Raw genomic sequence first — 19,065 nt, forward strand, 5'->3', positions numbered from 1 at the left:
ATGTATGGCTGACAACTCTGACTCAGTGTGGCTAAAACAGAGCTCTTAATCTTTCTCCTTGGCTTCCGCTTGCCTCTTCTCTCAATCACGGTTGACATCACCATCGTCGTACCTTCACTCAGGAGCGTAACTTGGGTGTCGTCTGTTTGACTGGGAACCCTTAACCACATCTCACAGGGGTTACATTTTACTGCTGTGGATTACTTCTGGTCAACATAACTACGCTTTTACTGTCCCTCCAAGCAATTAGTATGCTTATTCAAATTCTAATTGTCTTCATTCTTGATTACTGCACCATTTTTTGGTCTGAACACATGCGTTTGTAGCATCATCCAGCTTTATTAAGAATGCTGCTCCAAAAATACTTTCTATTACTATTATTTTGAATATTTCACAGATGAGTGTGCATTTCTCTACTGAGGGCAAAGTTTTCCAGAAGGGATGAGCAGTTCTAGTGGCCACCTGGCACTGAAACACACTGGATGGCATATCCCTCTGCTGGCTCTGGTACTCGTCTCACTCCATGGTGATTCAGTTCACCTCACCAAACCAGCAGAAAGCTGCTCTTCTGGGTTATTTTTTTCTACTGGTTTATCAGTCAAGTAATTCCAACATGAGATGACTGCTGGAGAATCCCTGTGCTCTGCTGTGCCCCGTGGCTATGCCTGGACGCTGCCTCTGATCGCCATTTCTAGGGCAGTTCCAGCTCCCTGCCTTCACTCAGCCGCTATTATCTGCTCTTCACAGCTCGGACACCTGTCTCTGCTCAGGTGCCTTTGCTGGCGCTCTGTATAAGGCTCTGCACAGTCCTCCCGTACTGTCCTTTTCCACGCTTGCTTTTTGTTGGTGTGTACAGCTGCGCAGAGACCGCTGCGTAGAGACCGCTGTCTCATTATTTACGCAGGAGATCGTGGAGGCAGGCTGCATCAGCAGGACTCAAAAGGAACGACACAAAAGCAGACACTGGCAGGAGAACGAGTCCTGGGGGGGCCCGGTAACACCTCTGGTTCCTGGCGGCAGTTCGCAGTTCACGGAGCGCGGTCGGGCTCACCTGCTCACTCCCTGCAGCGCCCGCTGGCCCCAGCGCTGGAGACGCAACGCGAGTGAGATGGAGCGCTGGCCTAACCCAGCCGGGCATTTCTCATGGTTTCAAGCAAAGCCAGTAATTAACTGCACTGTTAATAACTTTCTTTGTTCAAACGCGTCCTGTTTATGCGTGCACACCGAGTGCTATGTGGAGGGTTTGGTTTAAAACCACAAAATAAACACAAGTCCCACGGTGTTTTAAACAAATGAGGGAATTTGTAAAGCAAGCCGGTATAATCTCAATCGGAAAAGCACCCTGTTTGTGATGAGAAGCACAGCTGAGAGCTTTCCACGCTTCATTTTCTACATTTTCTGCGTTTCTACAGAACTACAGTTCTCTTCACTCAGAACTCTGACGTTCGCGACGCTCTCTGAGCGTTTCTATGAAAGATTTTACCGACCGCGCACGTTTCCCTGTACAACCGCGCCACTGCACAGACGCTCACGCTCCCCGCGGCCGGTGCGGGGCCCGGTGCGGGGCCCGGTGCGGGGCCCGGTGCGGGGCCCTGCGCGACGCCGGCCGCTCCCAACCCGGCCGCTCCCGCCGCAGCGCCGCGCGCGCACGCGCACAGCCGTGCCGCCGCCGCCGCCTCACTTCCGGAGGCGGTGCTTCCGGGTCGCGGCGCGGCCCAGCGCTCCCCGTGCCGCGGCGTCCTCCGGCCCCGGAAGCGGCTGCCGCGGCCCAGCGGCGGGGGAGGAGGCGGCGCCCGGCCCGGCCCCGCGGAGCGGCCCGGCGGTGAAGCCTGTAAGTGCGGAGGCGTGCGGGGTCCTGGCCCCAGCGCCGCGGTGGGTGTCGCAGGGGGGCGGCCCAGCTGTGGAGCGTCTGTCCGGTACCGGCCGCTCTCCCGGGGCGTCCCGCTGGCGGACCGGGGCAGCGCGCTGCAGGCTGTAGCCCCGCCTTTGTTTCTTCTCAGAAAAGCCCGTGGCAGCTCTGCGGGATGAAGGAACCTGTCGTAGCGAAGCGGGAGCCCTTGCAGGGCAGGAGAGATGCTCCCCAGGGTAAAGGGACCAGCGGCCGCCCCGGGCGTCCGCAGAGCGGGCTGCCGGCTGCCGCGGGGGCTCCGGGCCGCTGCCGGGGAGCCCGGCGGGGGGCGCGGCCCGCGGCGGAGCCAGGCGGAGTCTGGGGGGGCTGCACTCAGGGCAGGCGGGACAGGGCGAATGAGCGGCTGAGGGGAAAGGCTGAGGGGAAAAACAGGTGCGTGGAATGTACGGCTCGGGTCTTGGAACCGGGCAGGTGGTAAAGCGGGCAGACAGGCAGGGGAGTTCCGGGGGCTGCACTGGAAGCGCTCCCCGCTTGCTGCGGGGCAGGAGGCCCGCAGCCTGCCTCGGGGTCTCTGCTGCCCAGTGCTGTCACATCGTGCGAGTTACTGACTGCTCACTGCGCGACTTTGTCTCTTGGCCGCTTCTGCTGTGACCGCCTGGGCGTTTGCAGGATGAGCGCTTTTAGCGTGATCACACCTGAACGTGTTGCTGGATTGCGTTCTTGTTTTTTCACGTGAGTGCTGGTACAGAACTGGCGTTCTCACCGGAGGAACATTGCTGAGGGAGCGAGAAGTGGTTTCTAGGAGATACAACAGTAAGAGTTGATTTCAGTGTCAGTGGAAGTTTAGCGATGTCTAAATGAGAAATGCTAGAGCCAAGCTTGGATTTTGAGTATGTTCTACATGATTTGAGGTTTCAGGGGATTATCAGGTAGATAAAAGGTTGGGAGTTAAACTCTCTCAGTTATTTTTTTTTAACTCAGAACAAATCTGTTCACGGTCACTTTTTTGGGTTAGTTGAAAAAAAAATTGAGATCATTGCCTACATATAGACTTGTGCAGAAATAACTAAAGCAGTGAATTACAACTGATTTAGTACATTTCTTTCTCGGTCACGTGTCAGGTCTTTCTTAGTACACCCTTTCATCGTTTGTTTATCGCTTTAACTGTTTCACCCGGTTGCAACAAATAAGAAACGTGTCTGACAGCTGCGTTCCTGTGTAGGTTTCCCTTTTGATCAGCAAAGGCCTCAGCAGGTGAAGCAGCTTGGCAGAACGACCTGTGTGTCATGCATTCCATAGCACAAATTTTCCCAGCCTTCCTAAATCGTGAGCATGGGAAATAGACGCCTGTACTGAAAGGTCAGTTGTGTTAACAAATGGGCCAGCAAATAAACGGGATGCAAGTCGCCCGCCCCTGACAGCAGTGCAGCGGCTCTGTTTGGCACTTTGTGTTGGAGATGGAGCAGGGGCGCTCGCTGAGGAAGGGAGAGGGAGAGCCGGGGATTTCTGCAGTTCTTCCCTTCTCCCTTCTGGAAGGGAGAGGCTGTGAGCTGTGGGGTGCAGGGGTGTGGAAGCAGAAATGTGGCAATGCTGGCCCAGGTAGCACGCAGAATGCTGTTGCAGGGGCGTCAGTACTGCAGACTTTGTTTTGTGGCGGTTTGTGGGTGTGATACCGCTGTATGTTTGAGATGTGCCTGGCAGCGAGTTTGCTGCCTTAGGTTTTGCAAGCAGCGATTCTTTTATCAGAAGTGACCAAGTGAGGGCTTTTCTGTTAGTACCCCTAACAAAGATGCCAGCATGCGTTTTAATATCAATTGTGTGTGCTGCTGAGAAGCTTTATTAAACTGTGATACCTAGCTGTTCGTTGTCTATAAGCTCAGTTTCTTGTACAACACAGCACAAGGGTAATCCCTACCTTGTTTCCTTATTGCTTGGGAAGTATTGTATCTAAATCAGTTCTTCTGAAGGCAAAACAAAGCCCCTTGAATATGTTTTCTGTGCTCTTGAAGGAGGCAGACTAAAAATTTGTCAAGACCAAAATTAAAAGCTAGAGGAAAGGGAGATTCATCTGTCGTTGAAGGAATGTGAATCCGTCCGGTTGCATTGGACGTAGAGTCCCGGAGGGGCTTTGAGTCTCGCGAGTTTTTTAAGTATCCTTAGGAGCATTTGTGAAGTCGGAAGCAGCTTGCACCCCGTTGTATTCTAAAAAAATAAGATTATGATCAACCTTTTTATGCAATAAAAATATTTTCATGCGATCAGAAACAGAATGACAGCAAACTGAAAAAAAAAAATGACAAACACAAAACTGTTTGTTTGGTATCTGCTGGTTTGATGCACAGGCTGGATGAACCCAACCGCCCGTCAGTGGTGAGGAGCCAGCAGGTTTGTGGTACTTCCGCAGTGCTGCGCAGAGGATCCCCTGGGCTGGCTGGACCTACAGCGAGCCTCTGAGCTTTCTCCTGGGTCCACCCAGAGCCAGCGTTTAAGGCTGGGGACTGTCACGTGCTTAAAACACCTTCCAGTCAGGTTTGGCTTCAGCACATCCAGGCAGGCTTTCCAAAGCGAGAAATACAGGCGATTTGGGAATAGTGCCATACTTCCATGCTTACTTACCAACTGCTGTGTAGACATAGCTGGTGAGTCTTGCTCAGGAAATCCCAAACAATGCGACGTCTCTCTCAATATTATACAGACAGAAAAAGGTAAAATGTCAACAATTTCTTGTTTGGTTTTTTTTTGTTGTTTTTTTTTAAAGATTTAAGTTTGTATAGGTGTTTGTAAAATCTATGGGGTTTCTTAGACTCTCGAGTACCACAGTGAGAAAAGGCAAAATAGAAGTTCTAGGCTAATATTTGAGCAGTCTGAGCCTACGCTTTTGTCCTCCTCTTTGCAAGTAGATATTTTATTTGTTCATCTTAGGAGCGTTAAAGGTTAGCAAATTGTTTTTAAAGCACTTCAGCCATGTGAGTGAAAAATCATGGTTCCCTATAAAAGTGCACTGCTGTTGTTGAAAGTATTGTGGAAAGTATTCCTTTCCAGCTTCTGTGCAAGCAAAGCAGCCAGCTTCACCCGCTCGCGGACAGTGACGACTGCTCCCCGTTTCCGGAAAAGCGTTCATCAGGAGTAAAAATAAAACAGAAATTGTAATGTGTTATTCATAAGGTACTCTGCTTTTGTTTTGTTATTTTAAAATCGGCAGTTAAGCCTTAAAAATGAACTGACATACTCATATTTTTTCTGGATAGTAAGTTCTGATGAACACACACTGTGAAATCAGGTACCAGGGCTCCCAGTGCGGTGGGCCATCGCAGTATGGCGTTGCAGACGTAACGTGTGTATGACGTAGTGCTGGCTGGCCTGTTTGAAAAAATAAGCGTAATCATCGACATTAAAAATTAAGCAAAGTGTTTGCACATATTTAGATTAGGCAAAAACCAGGCAAGATGCCGCTTTTCTAAACTGCTTCTATCCAAACCGTTCAGTACAATATCAGAATGAAAAATGACAACACTTTGTCATCTGTTCAAATTGATATTGCACTCTTTGCGGTGACAGCTGAAAAGGCCCACAGGTGCCATATAAAGAGGTGACCATGTTGTCATATTTCATTTAGGCATCCCTCTGCAAAGCCATAATTACCTAATTAGGTTGTTAATTAGGAGATTAGCATTTCAGTATATTGATAGAATGCTCTTTGCAGGCGCGAGTCTAGATACAGATTTGTCTGCCCTAATTTATAATCTCTGCATTTTTTAATACTTATTTATTTGCTTAAAATCTTGATGTGAGATAGCTCAGGTTAGCTGAGAATCAACTTGTTTACAATTAAATGAAGATCTGACAAGATCAGGAAACAAATAGAGGAGAGTACACAGTTTCCATACGTACTCCAGTATTTTCTCCCTCCTTCCCTAACGCTCAATAATTAAAATATCGGTGTTGGTATAATTTGCATCCTGATTGGTATGACAACAAAAATATAGCCAAATTCCACGCAGTTCCTAAATATAGAAATACATAGCTGATGCCAGATTGATTTACAGGTTTGAAAACTAACAAATAATTTGTTGGAAGTTGTGTGTAATGTAGTGTTTTCTCCTCATAACTTTCAAATTCCAGTTCCACGTGTGGAAGAGCGCCACTTTAAATGATTATTTCCTCTTTAATGATAGGACCCAAAGCATGAGTGACAGCTTCTCTAGATAAGTATTCATTCTTATATCCACTTGAGCTTTTGTTGAAACATAAACTTGAATTTTCATATGTTGTGGTGCACTTTCCTTTATCCTGTGTGCACAGGAGTCTGTCTGGAATTCAAGGAGTTTGATTATTTGTACTGCTGCAAATGCAGATAACCAGAGCCATTTCTTTTGCAATTGCAGACGGAAGTTAACTGTGAAATTATTTCATATAACCTGAATCATAAATTTTGAAGTATGTTCACACTGTCCTATTCCAGCTTATATGACGTGGGGAGGGGAGAAATCAGTTTTTCATTCTAATCTGCTCTTTTTTTTCATTAGTTTTTAAGATCACTTTAAAGAGTCAGAGAGGTGTTTAAGTCCAGCGGCTGTGGAAGCCCTTGAGCAGGAAGATGACCTGTAATGTTATATAATTCTTGCAGCCCGCTGTATTTTGCGATTATTAGTAACTAGTTTAGATCCAGGTTGTACCTTCCAGAAGTTGCATCTTTGCCTGGAATGTTTTTGTTCACAGTGAGTAGGTTGTTAATTGTTTATTATCAGGAGGACAGTCGATTTAAACATATTGTCTTCTGAAAAAAAAAAATATTTTTCCTCCTCCTCACTTCTCACAAAATAACCTTGCAGGAATTGGCTCGGGAGTTTTGTGGAGAGCTCACAGCTGTTCTTAGCCATTTGAACAGAAGCATTCATAACATTATCCCATTAAAATTGGTGGGATTTCAAAGTTGCAGCTCTTTCCTATAGCAGGACATTTTTAGTTGCTCACAGCTTTCTCCAATTTTTATCATTTATTCTAGCTTATTTAGAGGCCTATGAGCAAATTTCCATGTGTAATATATTTTGAAGCATGGAAGGCATAAATATAAAAATCTTCTGTGAGGAAAATATTTGTTATATTTTGACCAGTTATGGCGTGTCATGAAAAGGTGGCATTAGGTTGCAATTTTAGGAACAATCATCCTTAAATCGAAGGTGAGCAGTGATAACCAGCTTGTGTTTGGTGGAGCCATAAGTTTTTAACCTAATGTCTGTAAACTCCTCGCAGGGACAGGTGCGGCACATGAAAGCGTGCCTGTTGTCGTTAGTCCCACTCTACCAAGCGAAGTCCATAGTTCCACCAGAAGATGCTTAAGGAGCCTGCAGGTGAGAGGGGGGAGCGGAGCGGAGGGCTGGGGTGTAGTGCAAGGCAGTCTCAGGGGTCCTGCCCCACCGTGAGCAGGTGTGAATCGTGGCCAACCTCAGCTGTCGCTGCCAATGCGTAGTGTAGTGGTGAGCTGCCTTTCCCTGGGCAGGGAAGGGAGGGATTTTGTCAAATTCAACTGTGTGTATTTAAAACAAATCGGAAAACTCCACGCAAAATAACTATATCTTCCCAAAACTAAGGTAGCCTGCACTCAGCATTTATTTCATGCTCAAGGTCAAACATTTTCCTCTGAAAACAGCGGTAAGAACAGGCTGGCACATGGTTGCAGTCCCACAAGTCCGTGAGGTTCAGCACCGGAGCAGCAATACCACGCTTCCAGCTGTGCCTGCTGTTGTCTGCGCTGATGTGGGGCGGGCTGGTAGGATGGATGGGAAGGATGGCAATCTTAAGAGGTGTGTGGTTAGCTTGTCCGTTCCCCTTATCTCGCACTCGCTTTGATGTCTCATTGACACCTGATGTAGGATGATATGTGAATATAAACCAGACTGTTTTTTGGAGGTGTGTGTGGGGGTTTCGGTGGGGAAAGAGGAAAGTGAGAAAATCTTCCTTTTATTTAGATAAATATAGTATGTCAGGTAAGCCAGAGGGTCAGAGAACACTTGATATGTTGTAGCAATGAAGTTGCCTCCCCAAATTCGGATGTGTTCATCTGTATGTTTAAGGTATAGCCTGTGTAACTGCTGAGCCTCTTTTCAAGGCCTTTGTGTCACCTGCTGGAAGCTGAATAATTTGTGAGGATGTTCTGCATTACTTATTGTATGCTGTATTATGAATGAGGTTGATCTGCATAACAGCCCTGCTTCCCTTGCTGTGAAAGTCTGTGGATGCCATAAATATAGCAGTGGGTTACTGGAAGAGGAATACTTCTGATAAAAATAGTAGACTGAGATCCAGCTGTATGATTTTGCTACCAAGTTCCTGTGAAACCTGCCAAGGCATTCAGCCTCTTGATGGTGCAATTTTACATCTTTGAGGATGTTCTGCAACCGCACAAGACTGATGGGGGGCTGCGCTCCGCGTGCTCTTCAGGGCACTTCAGTGATCCAGTGGTGAAACCAAGGAGAAGGTGAGAGAGGACATCCATATCCAGGGTGTTGGTTAGATAATGCGCAGAAAGACAGACAGATGAATAATAAAGATCAAGAGGAAAATGAAGGGCTGATTCAGCTCTGTCCACCTATGTGATGAATCATGGCCGGTGTTTGCCAATCCGTAGTACATCATCGCAGCGCTAACCTGTATTTCGTGTCTTACACAGATACTGTTACGGTTCCGTAGGTTTCACGTTGCTCTTCGTCTTCAGTGTTCCCATAGAGTGTGCTTGACAGCTGTCTGCAAAGTAGTTTATTTAATAGTAGTACAATGTTTATATAGTGTAAGTATTAAATTAACAAGGTTTTTCATTTATGATTGAAGAATGTATAAGTTGCTGATGCTCAAAGTCCCTGGATTCCGTTAAATTCAGCTGCTACGTGTGGAGGTGCTAATCGTGTGTGGGCACAAGGAATGCAGAAGAGGCCGTATGCTGACAAATCTCAGTAGATCTAGAAATTGATCTTGTATCTGTAATTTTGCTGAAACTGATGGCATGAAGGCTTCAAGGTATTTATGTAAAGGTGTGCAAAATTGAACTTTGCTTCTCTGAACGCTTTTACTTCATTAGAGGTGAGGTCATTGTTCCTCAGACCAGGTCTGTGCCGTCTAACTGTGTTTTGCCTTTAGCGGAAGGAGGAGCCAGTTAGAACTGCGTAGATAACAACTACAAAAATTTGGCATAAAAATCTGAACTGAATTTTGGGATCTGAACTGTTTCCTGATTTTTTTTTTTTTTTGATGTTTTAACTGTTCGTAGAATTTTCAGTTAACATTAATTTATGGATAAATGGGTTTTAATGTATCCTTTTGAAAATTCTGAAGAGGAGGAAGAAAAAATGTGTTTGAATTAAACTTTAGAGTTTGAAATAGGATATCTGGCAATTTTTAACTGTTCATATTTATGAGAAAAGTGATTGCATGTGTAAAATTGTGAAGAAGCGAGGGTAATTTAGCACGTGGACTGTTAATGGCGTGAAGTCGGGGTGTGGAGTATAAAGGTAGAATTCTCGCATCTGCTGTTACATGTTGTTAACTCCCTTAGCAGACGTTAAATCATTTCAAGTACAATAATAGTGTGGGAGGTAAATTAACTAACCATTAACAATCTTATAAATACACAATTAAGATGCCAACATTTATATGACACATTGATGGGGCAGCAGTAATTTTTGATTGGGAGTTTGCAGACCTTCTAGAAGCCTAAGGCGGTTGCTTATTTAAACAAGTTCTCGTTGCTTGCATGTAAGCATGGCCTTTTCTAATAAGCGGTGTGTAAATAATTAAGTTTAGAGAACATTCCCAGTGCACTTTTTAAAATATCCATGCACTGCGTACTTAGCTGTGTCTGTGTTCTCGAAGCCTCACAGTGCTCCTCATGCTGTTGCGGCTTAAAGGCCTCTAAGGCGTACGTTCCAGGCAGGAGAGGGTTACCTTACGGCAGGGTATTTGCCTTACAGCCTCTCGCTTTGAGGACAATGAGAACTCCTTCAGGGAGAGCAGGCCTACTTTCTGTAATAGAAATAGTCAGAAAATAAAAAATAGAACTTGGAGTCACAGCGTTGGCAGGGACCTCTGGAGATGCAGTCCCAGCTCCGGGCAGGGCCAGCTGAAGCAGGATGCTCAGGGGCCCATCCAATTGGGTTTCGAGGATCTCCAAGGATACTGATGGAGCGTATTTAGCTAAGAGCATAATTTATTAAAATATATGGTAGGAGCAGTGTATTAATAACAAGCAGCATGTCAGTTTTATTTCTATACCAGTCTTTTATTGAATTCCTTCTTGCTGCTGGGTCTGTTGTTTAATATAATACTTTTGAATTTGTCTCTGTTTTTTAAAGCAGAAAGGACATAGTCTCTCAGAAAATAAATCGCAATATTTGTGGCCAGGGGAGCAAAAAAAAAGCCTAAAATTAGGAAGGATGTAAATCTCTATTTATTGAATGTTCTACTTGGCAGTTGCTGATCTTTGGTGGTGGGGAGAATACTGGTGGAGATGGTCAGTTTGCAATTTACAATACACCTTCAAAATTTTGCTTTTGTCATGATTAGATGAGTGTCCAAATAAAGCAGTATTTTTGCTTTCAGCTGTTTAAATGCAGAAACTGCTTTGTGGGGCTCTATGCATTAATGCACCTTTCCCCTTGGACGCGTACAGGGGAAATGATGAAATGTGTTTGCTGGTCCGGGAACAAGCCTGCCTGATGCTTCCTTTCACTTTCTTCCATTAAAATCTGCCAGGAAAAGGCCAGCTGCCTTTACTGCATTTTTATGGGATACAACTTTGTGTGATCTAAAATTGTTTATGCTGACAGAATTTCAGCAAACAGCAGTCATAGGGGTTTTTTTTGCTGTTGTTTCTATGTTCAGAACACTAACTAAACACATTGAGTTCCATAGCTGATATTAAAATGTTGGGTATTTTCTCAGCTATGCGAATGGTTAGAAAAGCAGTGGGGATTTTGAACTTCTGGAATGTACGTCTAGACTTGCATCTCTCTGTGAGCTTAGATTTAAAATCCCCACCAAACTTCCTTTTCCTGGGGCTGAGGATTCACGGTCGCTTTGAGCCAGCTGGGAGTGCTGCTGAAAGGGGAACCTCGGCTCTCCTCTGTCTTTTGATATTCCTGCTGCCTGTGTTATGGTGGTACTGGTGCTCTGGCAGCTGTTCACTGGTGAACCAATCAGCCTGAAGATCAGGAATTTTTTTTTTTTTCTTTCTTTCCAGGTTATTTTCAGCAGGTCATTTTCTTGACCCATCTCTCCTCACAGCTGCACCAGTGCTAGTGCCAGCCTTTGGGAGGTGGTGGAAATACCTGACCAGGGCCGGGCAGGATCATGGAGTTGCCCCTTTCAGGCGCAGCCCAGACTTGAATTAGAATAACATGACAATAAATCCACAGTTACAGTAGAACAGGATAACAGTTTGAGTGTGGTTTGGGTTTTGTGTTTGGGTTTTTTTCCTTTTTACCCTCTACTTCATTTTGTAAGGGTGCTTGAGTACTCTGAATGAAATATTTTAGGTAAGTGGCAATTACTCTTGTTGAAGTGCTTAAGAATTCAGGTGTGTGGTATATGATCATAGAGCTTTTTCTGTATTACAACAGTTGCCCCATGTGAAGCGCCATGCAGCAGCAGATGTTCAGTATTCTGCCCTGAGATACTAATTCTTCATGTTGAAAATTTTCCCTGGAAATACAAAACCTGAAGCGAGTCTATAATAAAGTAATCAAAGAGTTGGTATGTTGAGGCAGAAGGCAGACTGTAACACACTGTTGTGATGGGTGAAAAGAAATTCAAAACCCTATCTGGTTTTGTAAATTTATTAATTTGAATAGACAGCTGTTTCTTTTGTGTATTTCCTCTCCGTCCTTCTATGTGTAGTACTTAGAGTATTTTGCCTTGTAGCAACCATTTGTTGTAGAGTACTGGGACCTGTGTGGAGGTGTCTGTTTTGTTCTGTTGTCCTGGCATTCAGATTTCAAGCTGTCCTCCAAACCCACTGTTCTTTAAGTGGATCTCAGCAAGCAGTGTAACTTAAGTAAGCTGGAACAGAATTAAAATAATGCACTGTACAAAACTGCATCAGTTAGATTTTGTGCATCCATAGCATAAACCTTCTTGAATCAGAGTTTTGGTGTGTGGGTTTTTTCCCCCTCAAATGCTGTGTGCACTGTGTTCCTAGGTACACGTGTCCATGGAACAAGATGGAGAGAAGATAGTACAGTGAAGAGGCGGACTGGTGGGCAGCATGGCTTTCCTGGACAACCCAACAATTATACTTGCTCATATTCGACAGTCACACGTGACCAGTGATGACACAGGGATGTGTGAAATGGTCCTGATAGATCACGACGTTGACCTGGAGAAGTTTAATCCCTCGTCAGCATATGGGGACAGTGGTTCAGAAACACAGGGAAGCAACGGTGAGACTCAGGGCTATGTATATTCCCAATCAGTCGATATTACCTCAAGCTGGGACTTTGGAATCAGAAGACGATCGAACACAGGTAGGTGATATTTGCAGGCAAGGTAACATTAGCCTTTTAAATTCAGTTTCTCTTAGTCTGTTTTGCATGGACAAATTGGAGCATGGCTAGCTAGATATCTGTCAAACTTTTCCTTTTGTAATGTCGAGACCCTTTTATAAAAGGACGTGTAATGATTCAGTTACTTTAGCATACTGTCAGCTGAGTTTTAATTACTGTTTCACTTATTCATGTACAGAGGAACATTGAGGTAGTCAGTTTTATGTATTAAAAAAAATTGTAAAGACATCAAGTCTAAATCCAAAGTACGTGAACAGTCTTTGATATTTCTATTGTTAATGTCTGGAGGGGTGTTAACTTTCGCACAGGATAGTTATTTTCTGAGAAAATCTACCTAGTGAGGCATCAAATCTATTTGTTATAAAAGAGAGAAATTAAGTTTGATGTGAGCCAGTGAAGTGAATGATTTGTCTATATTTTGTCTCCTGAAGTTTTATTTCTGAGAGAAACCTTGAGCTTGAAGTTACCAAATTGGGAAGTTTAAAGATGTACACCTTTTCAAAATATGCTCAATTTGTCTTGACTGGAAGAAAACTGTCTCATTTGTTGTTTCATATGAGGGATATTCAGATTTCTTCTTATACCCGAGGAATGCTATGAACAACATTTCTGTGATATAAAATGTGTATGAGAAGGTTGGTGTGAGGTGGTCAATACTGATCACTTTTTTCTGTGTTACAGTATTTTTTTTTTCAAATGATTTCTGAAGGTATTATAACACCACCTAGAGCTCAGAAAAAAACATCTCTGCTCTACCTAAGAAGTAAAATGTCTGGTATTGAATATCTTGAAATACCTCTTAGAAATAAGTTGTCAAAAGTTGCAGAAAAGACAGGACACTGATCCGTTGCGATGGACAGTTAGATATGGAAATAAGCTAAATTTACAGCTGCAACTGACTTTAAGGCACAGTGAAAAGTTTAGTGTGTTAGGCCGCTTAGCATTGTTCTTGAGGTCTTGTTTAGTTCAGTTGGTGGTATAGTTTATAAGGAAGGAGAAGCAAAGTTTTAAGTTCTATATAATTGCTCCAAAAAGTAATTCTGAAGGATTATTTCACCAAGTAGACTGATAGAATGATCTCCATTTAAATTATGGATTGAAACCCATTTTAGTTTCCAATTGGTGGCATGTTGTAAAGTCATGGCTAGGACACTCAGTCCACTGGGGAGCCAGTTTTTTGCCTTTCATCCGGCGTGTCTTTTCTGTTCCATTGTGTGCGCTGTACCGCCAGGAACCTGATGCAGTTATCAGGGCAGTCAGGCTGGGATTTGGAACAGAGCAAGGTGGAAACAAGCCTACAAAAGAGTGCGAGTTTATCAGCACCAAACCCTCTTCAGAAATACAGGAAGAGGAATAAATTAAATAAAGTTAACTATTTTTAGTAGAAATCCTTTTTACTTTACACAAGTGCTTATCTAAGTTCTTGATGGAAACAAACAGATACAGACATACATAGAGCAAAGTCTTCATACATCTCATAAGTATAAAAATTCATTAACTGTGAAATCTGCAATTTTTGCTCGTAAAATGGGCAAACATAAGGATGTTTCTTTTGACTCAATCCCTAACTGCCTGAGTAGATTTAGCACAAACAGGAATATTTGTTCTTTCAAAGCAGATAATGTTTCGGTTTTTATTTATTTGGAAAGAGAATATAGTGTAATTTTGTGTATCAACAGGTAGTAATGGCCAACATTTTTAACGTGCAAGCTCTTCTTTATTCTCCCTGATTTTAATACTTTACTAAGTAGAGTTATTTCTGCTTATGCTGTCTTCAACCACTGTTTTTGGGTGGAGTATAACTTTTTATTATCTTCTGCAAAGCTATTTCATTATAAAGTACCTTACCAGAATAAATTTGTCATAAATTGTAGAAATAATGCGTTACTGTAGAAAACTCAACACATCTCTGTGGACACTACAGAAGTGTTGGTTATTAGGTAGTTCTCATGTAAGCATGCAAATGTGGAAGTGAATTCTATGTGCATTCTAGTACCAAAGTTATCCCCTCATTCTCGAAAGGGCTGTGGGGTGGGTGAGACACGTTAGGGTATTGCATGTCATGTCTGGGGAGAACACGGGGATCATCTGCCACGGAGTTCTTCCTCCTTTTCTAGAGGACCTGGGTGGATCAGAGGTGGTCTTTGGCTCTGGGCTCCATCTCCTCACTGCCTTCTTTCTGCTCTGTCCAGAGCGGGTAAAAAACTGAAGTGGAGCCAGGCCTGTGTAGGGTGTCGGGTGTGTGGGAAAGCAGCAAATTCCCCCAGTCCTCGGGACTGGAAACAAAGGCTCATCTAGTTGCTAATAGTTAATGAAACAAGAGCTACATTTGGTCAGTGACATTTTTCACACAGAAAGCTTTCAAACTAACATGCTTCTAGTGGGAATGAACCTTAAATAATTCAGACTTCTAATAGGTACTGATAATTCCATCTAATTTGGAGTTGCTATAATGCAGTCCCACAGTAAATGAACCCTTGTGATTCAGCTGGAGATGGAGTTAGTGAGGACAATGATTGTGCTTCAGTACGTTGGTTTTGACAAGGGGTGAGAATACCAAATAGGATAAAACATGCATTATTCTCATTTCTAGTCTACGTTTTTTGCTTTATCCATTGTTTACGTATGAATCTAACAGATATTTTTTTATGGCCCATTTGGGAAGGAAGGGTTTTGGAAGATAATTTTTAGCAGCAGTCTGGACAGTAATTGCAAAAACAAAAGTTTTGTCTTTCAAAATAAAATATCTACACTGCAATAATATTTTACCCAATATTTAAACTTATAAGCGGGGATACATCTTCTCTTATTTCATTAAGAGCAGATACATCCGGGTATTTAGGCACTAACCTCATGTTGACTTAAATGGGAAATAGACATCAACATCCCTGTTTGTGTTTGTACCTTAAACTGTTTGTTACAACTGTTAAACCTCAAAGGATTTTTTTTTTTTTTTTTTTAATCAGTTCCCAGGTTTTTGTGGGGGAAAAAAAATTCACTTCTGTGTCCACAATTTGGTTCAAAGACTAAATATAAAAGAGTATTAATAAGAGGGATAGAAAATATTTTCTAACTTTTTTTTTTAATTGGTGAAATGGCTCAGGGAACTCAAATTTTGTCTAAAAATTGTCAGAGTAATTTAGCATTTTAGAATCTCTTCTACAAACCTATTTTAGTTAATGAATGATCTCAATACATCAAAATTGCTAATATATCCAGCAAATTGTTTCTTTCAGTCATTAACATTATTAGTCCTACTTCCCAGTCTAATCTGCTTTCTTATTTTGAGTGGACACTTCACAACATCAGTTATTTCTCGTGGTCGTTGTCCTGGGTAGCTTCTACCAGGGTCAGCTGACCCTTTCCTGAGAGACACCTTGCTGTTAACACAGAGATAATTTAAGGTATTAATCTGGAACCCTGGCCTGTAAATTCTTTGGTGCAGTGACTATTTGAGGCTTTTTTCAAACCGTATTTTGAAGATGAAGTCAAAATATATGTAAAGAAATATTATATTCATTTTAAGATGTGACTAATGTTGTGAAGATACAAATCATTTATTTTACTACCTATAAACTGTTTCAGCACACTGAAGAAAAAGCTACGCTAATTTATATAGCTTTGACATTTTATAATTTTCATGATTTTTAGATAAAGGATTTTATATTTAAAACTTTAATAGTCTAGTCTGAGTTCATTTATCTTTAATTTTTGAAACGGGTAGAGTAATTCATAACAGTAATTTTATTCCTGTAATGTAATATTCACTTCAGTTCATTTGTGCATTAAAATTCCTTTAAGACCGTTATTAATGATTTATATAATGAAATGTCATATTAATCACAGAAGTTTTCACATTTTATTATTCTCTTCCATGTTAATACTATCTTTATGATCTCTATTAATGTTTTATATCTTCTAATTTCAATTATAAATCAAGAACATTTTCATGTTTTTGTTGGTATTTGCTTTTCAGGGGTGCCACCTTTAAAATTTTATGACTTTTTCCCCTACATATGCAGTATAAAACATCTTTATTCATATAAAGGTAGTTAATTATGTCTTTGTTTATAGTAAACTTTCATTGACAAACTTATAGTTATAATATTTCTTTTCAAGCTCAGAGACTAGAACGTCTGCGGAAAGAGAGACAAAATCAAATAAAATGCAAAAATGTTCAGTGGAAAGACAGAAATACTTCTTACTCAGGTAAAAAGAAAAGATCTTCTCTTTTCCTACTGTTTTTATTTCTGGTTTTATGGTTACAACATTTTCAGTTTGTAACTTTCACATAGGCTTTCAGAGCACAGAGGAAGTGCTCGTTCCTGTATTCACCTTCCTTTCCCAGGTCGGTGTCTCCCACGGTTCATTGCCCGGGGGACGCCGTGCCACGGGCGCCTCGTGTGTTTTCAGCTGTGCCTGGGGCCTTCTGCCTTGTTCATAAAGGCAGCGTAAGGAAAAACGTTTAAAAGCTAGTTTGTTGGTCTGAGCTAACTAGAGTGGCTGCTTTATTTTTTGCAGTATAAGATACTAATACAATGTTCGTGTATTCTGTCATCCTGTAGCATCATTGTCTTCTAAGGCTCACCGTTTCAGTGAGCAGGAAACGGGGACAGTAAAGCTCGTGCGTTCTGGTGGGGTGTGTAAGGAGCAGGACCTGCCTTTGCTGTGTGTATAGGTGACTGGCAGGTGCCTGCAAGCCAAATGCAGGGTCGTTGTCGCTGTGTGACTTACAGCTTTCTGGTTATTTCCAGTGGCAGTTGGTGTACCAGATGTGATGAACGTTTTCAGAGGTTGCTTTTATAGAATCATGGAGATTACTTTTGTAGAATATTTTTGTGGTTACTTTTCTAGATAAGGGCAGAATTTTAGGAAATAATGTGTATATATCATCTACTTAAATGAAAACATAATAAATGCTGCCTTAGCTTATCTAGCCTTTCCTCGGAAAAACTAGTATCACTCATTTCTCAAAAAAATAGGCTTTTTTAAAAATTATCATTTTGTTGTTAAGTATTTGTGACTGGATGTTCTACGTAGTTTAAATTGTAATATATGAAATGAGAAATCTATCTCAATTCTCTCATTTTACAGCTCAAGCTAGTATCTCTTCCTGCTGTATTTGACGCACACTGAAACCATTGTATGGGGTGTTACGCCTACCTCTTTCAAAAGAAGTGTGTGTATCTTGATGTCCCTGTATGATCTCTTCTTTTATTTTATTTTTTTTCTCCCCTAAATCCTTGTATCTTCCTGCCTGCCATCTGCAGAACCTTCTCTAACTCTATTTATTTATTTATTTTTAGAAGAGCGAGCAAAGCTGCTCACATGAGCAGCACGGTTGCACTAATCCTTGGTACAGCGTTCAGCTGTGTTTGATACCTCTATTAATGCATTCTAAAATGTTTTTGCTTTTCTACTTCTGTAAGCAGAGTTGTAGGTTTTCAAGTTTAATGTACCATAACCTCCAGCTCTCTTGGCTCAATATTTTATAGCATTTGACCAATGATGATGCAATTCTCTTTTTTCTTCTTTATCCCTGACTGTATACTGCTTGCTATCTCTTTACACTGAATTGCACCCAGACTGCAGTTTCCTGCTGGGTCTGTGCTCTTTGTGGTTTGTTATTCATGTGGGCTCCACCATGACATTTAGTTCCTTTTGTGTGCTGCCCTGAAGATGGACATAATCTGTCACCCAGCAGCGTCAGAGGTGTCCCCCTCTGCAAGAATGAGCTGGTGTTGCAGCTGAATGGATTAGTCCCTCCCTGCTGCAGGACAAATTAAATAAAAAATAAGTAAGTGACATGAAAACTCAAAGCACTCAGTATCTCTCTGTTGGCAGAGCTAATTGTCCTTCTGCTTAGTCACTGGGATTCTGTGTGCTTCTCCCCTATTTGCATGAAGAACAGCAGAGTAGGAAGAGGCCAGGAAAAACAGGAGCCCCGAAGGGTACCCACTGCAGCTTCCTCCGCCACCTGGGTCTGTGAGACTGTGCTCTGTTCCTTGAGCTTAGCATTACTGGAAAAGATGTATGAAAGCAGCAACAACAGAAATAGCTCTTCTCAGATGGGGGGAATTTGACTGCTGCCTTCTGACTGTGTTTATCTGAGCCTTGGACAAAGCTGAGCCTGTGGTTGACACCATGCAGAGGAGAAGGACGCTGGAAAGGTGGTGTTTTGTTAGAGTCCGCTGGCACCACCTCCAGAGAGATGCCTTACTACAGAGAAACTCTGTGAGCGTTTCTGCTGTCTTGCAGGCAGATAAGTAGTCATCATTTGAGGCATCTGGCAATTGAGTATTCTTTTGTGATTCCCGTTTTTAATTATGTGTACAGAAATTGAAGTACACTAGCCAGGATAAAGGGAAGTGAGAGACGAGTTATTTTGTGTATGGCAATGAGGGGGGAAAAAAAAAAAAGAATATTTTCTACACATCATCTGTTTATCCACTGTAGTGAGACAAGCTGTTTGCGTTGTCAGGAATGAGTTTGAAAGATAAGGTGCTTGTAGTGTATGGACTTGAAAAAGAAAATCTCCATGCGTTTGGAGTTGGTTTGGGGATTAACAAATATGAAGCTGCTTCAGGGGCAGCTGCCTGACTGGAAGTGCAACTCAGTGCAGGTCTGGGGTTTTTGTCCTGTTGTGCCACCAGTTCGCATCAC

At 42.5% G+C, this 19,065-nt stretch overlaps 1 protein-coding gene across 9 annotated transcripts in view; it reads left to right on the forward strand.

The window, feature by feature from the left end:
* Nucleotides 1–1,706: 1,706 nt before the first annotated feature.
* Nucleotides 1,707–19,065, forward strand: part of MAPKAP1 (MAPK associated protein 1) — a 105,146-nt gene continuing 87,787 nt past the window's right edge. For 4 of the 9 annotated variants that reach the window (XM_086763448.1, XM_086763450.1, XM_086763449.1 and 1 more), the window contains exons 1-3: nucleotides 1,707–1,831; nucleotides 12,039–12,363; nucleotides 16,522–16,611. In XM_086763448.1, the coding sequence (XP_086619574.1) occupies nucleotides 12,105–12,363; nucleotides 16,522–16,611 (349 nt within the window). In that variant the 5' untranslated portion in view covers nucleotides 1,707–1,831; nucleotides 12,039–12,104. Of the gene's footprint in view, nucleotides 1,832–12,038; nucleotides 12,364–12,900; nucleotides 13,038–16,501; nucleotides 16,612–16,836; nucleotides 16,854–19,065 lie in introns of those variants that run through there. The other 5 variants (XM_086763453.1, XM_086763454.1, XM_086763455.1 and 2 more) reach the window with 5 other exon arrangements.

The sequence above is a fragment of the Chlamydotis macqueenii genome, chromosome 20 (assembly GCF_036417535.1).
Source record: "Chlamydotis macqueenii isolate bChlMac1 chromosome 20, bChlMac1.mat, whole genome shotgun sequence".
Taxonomy (NCBI): domain Eukaryota; kingdom Metazoa; phylum Chordata; class Aves; order Otidiformes; family Otididae; genus Chlamydotis; species Chlamydotis macqueenii.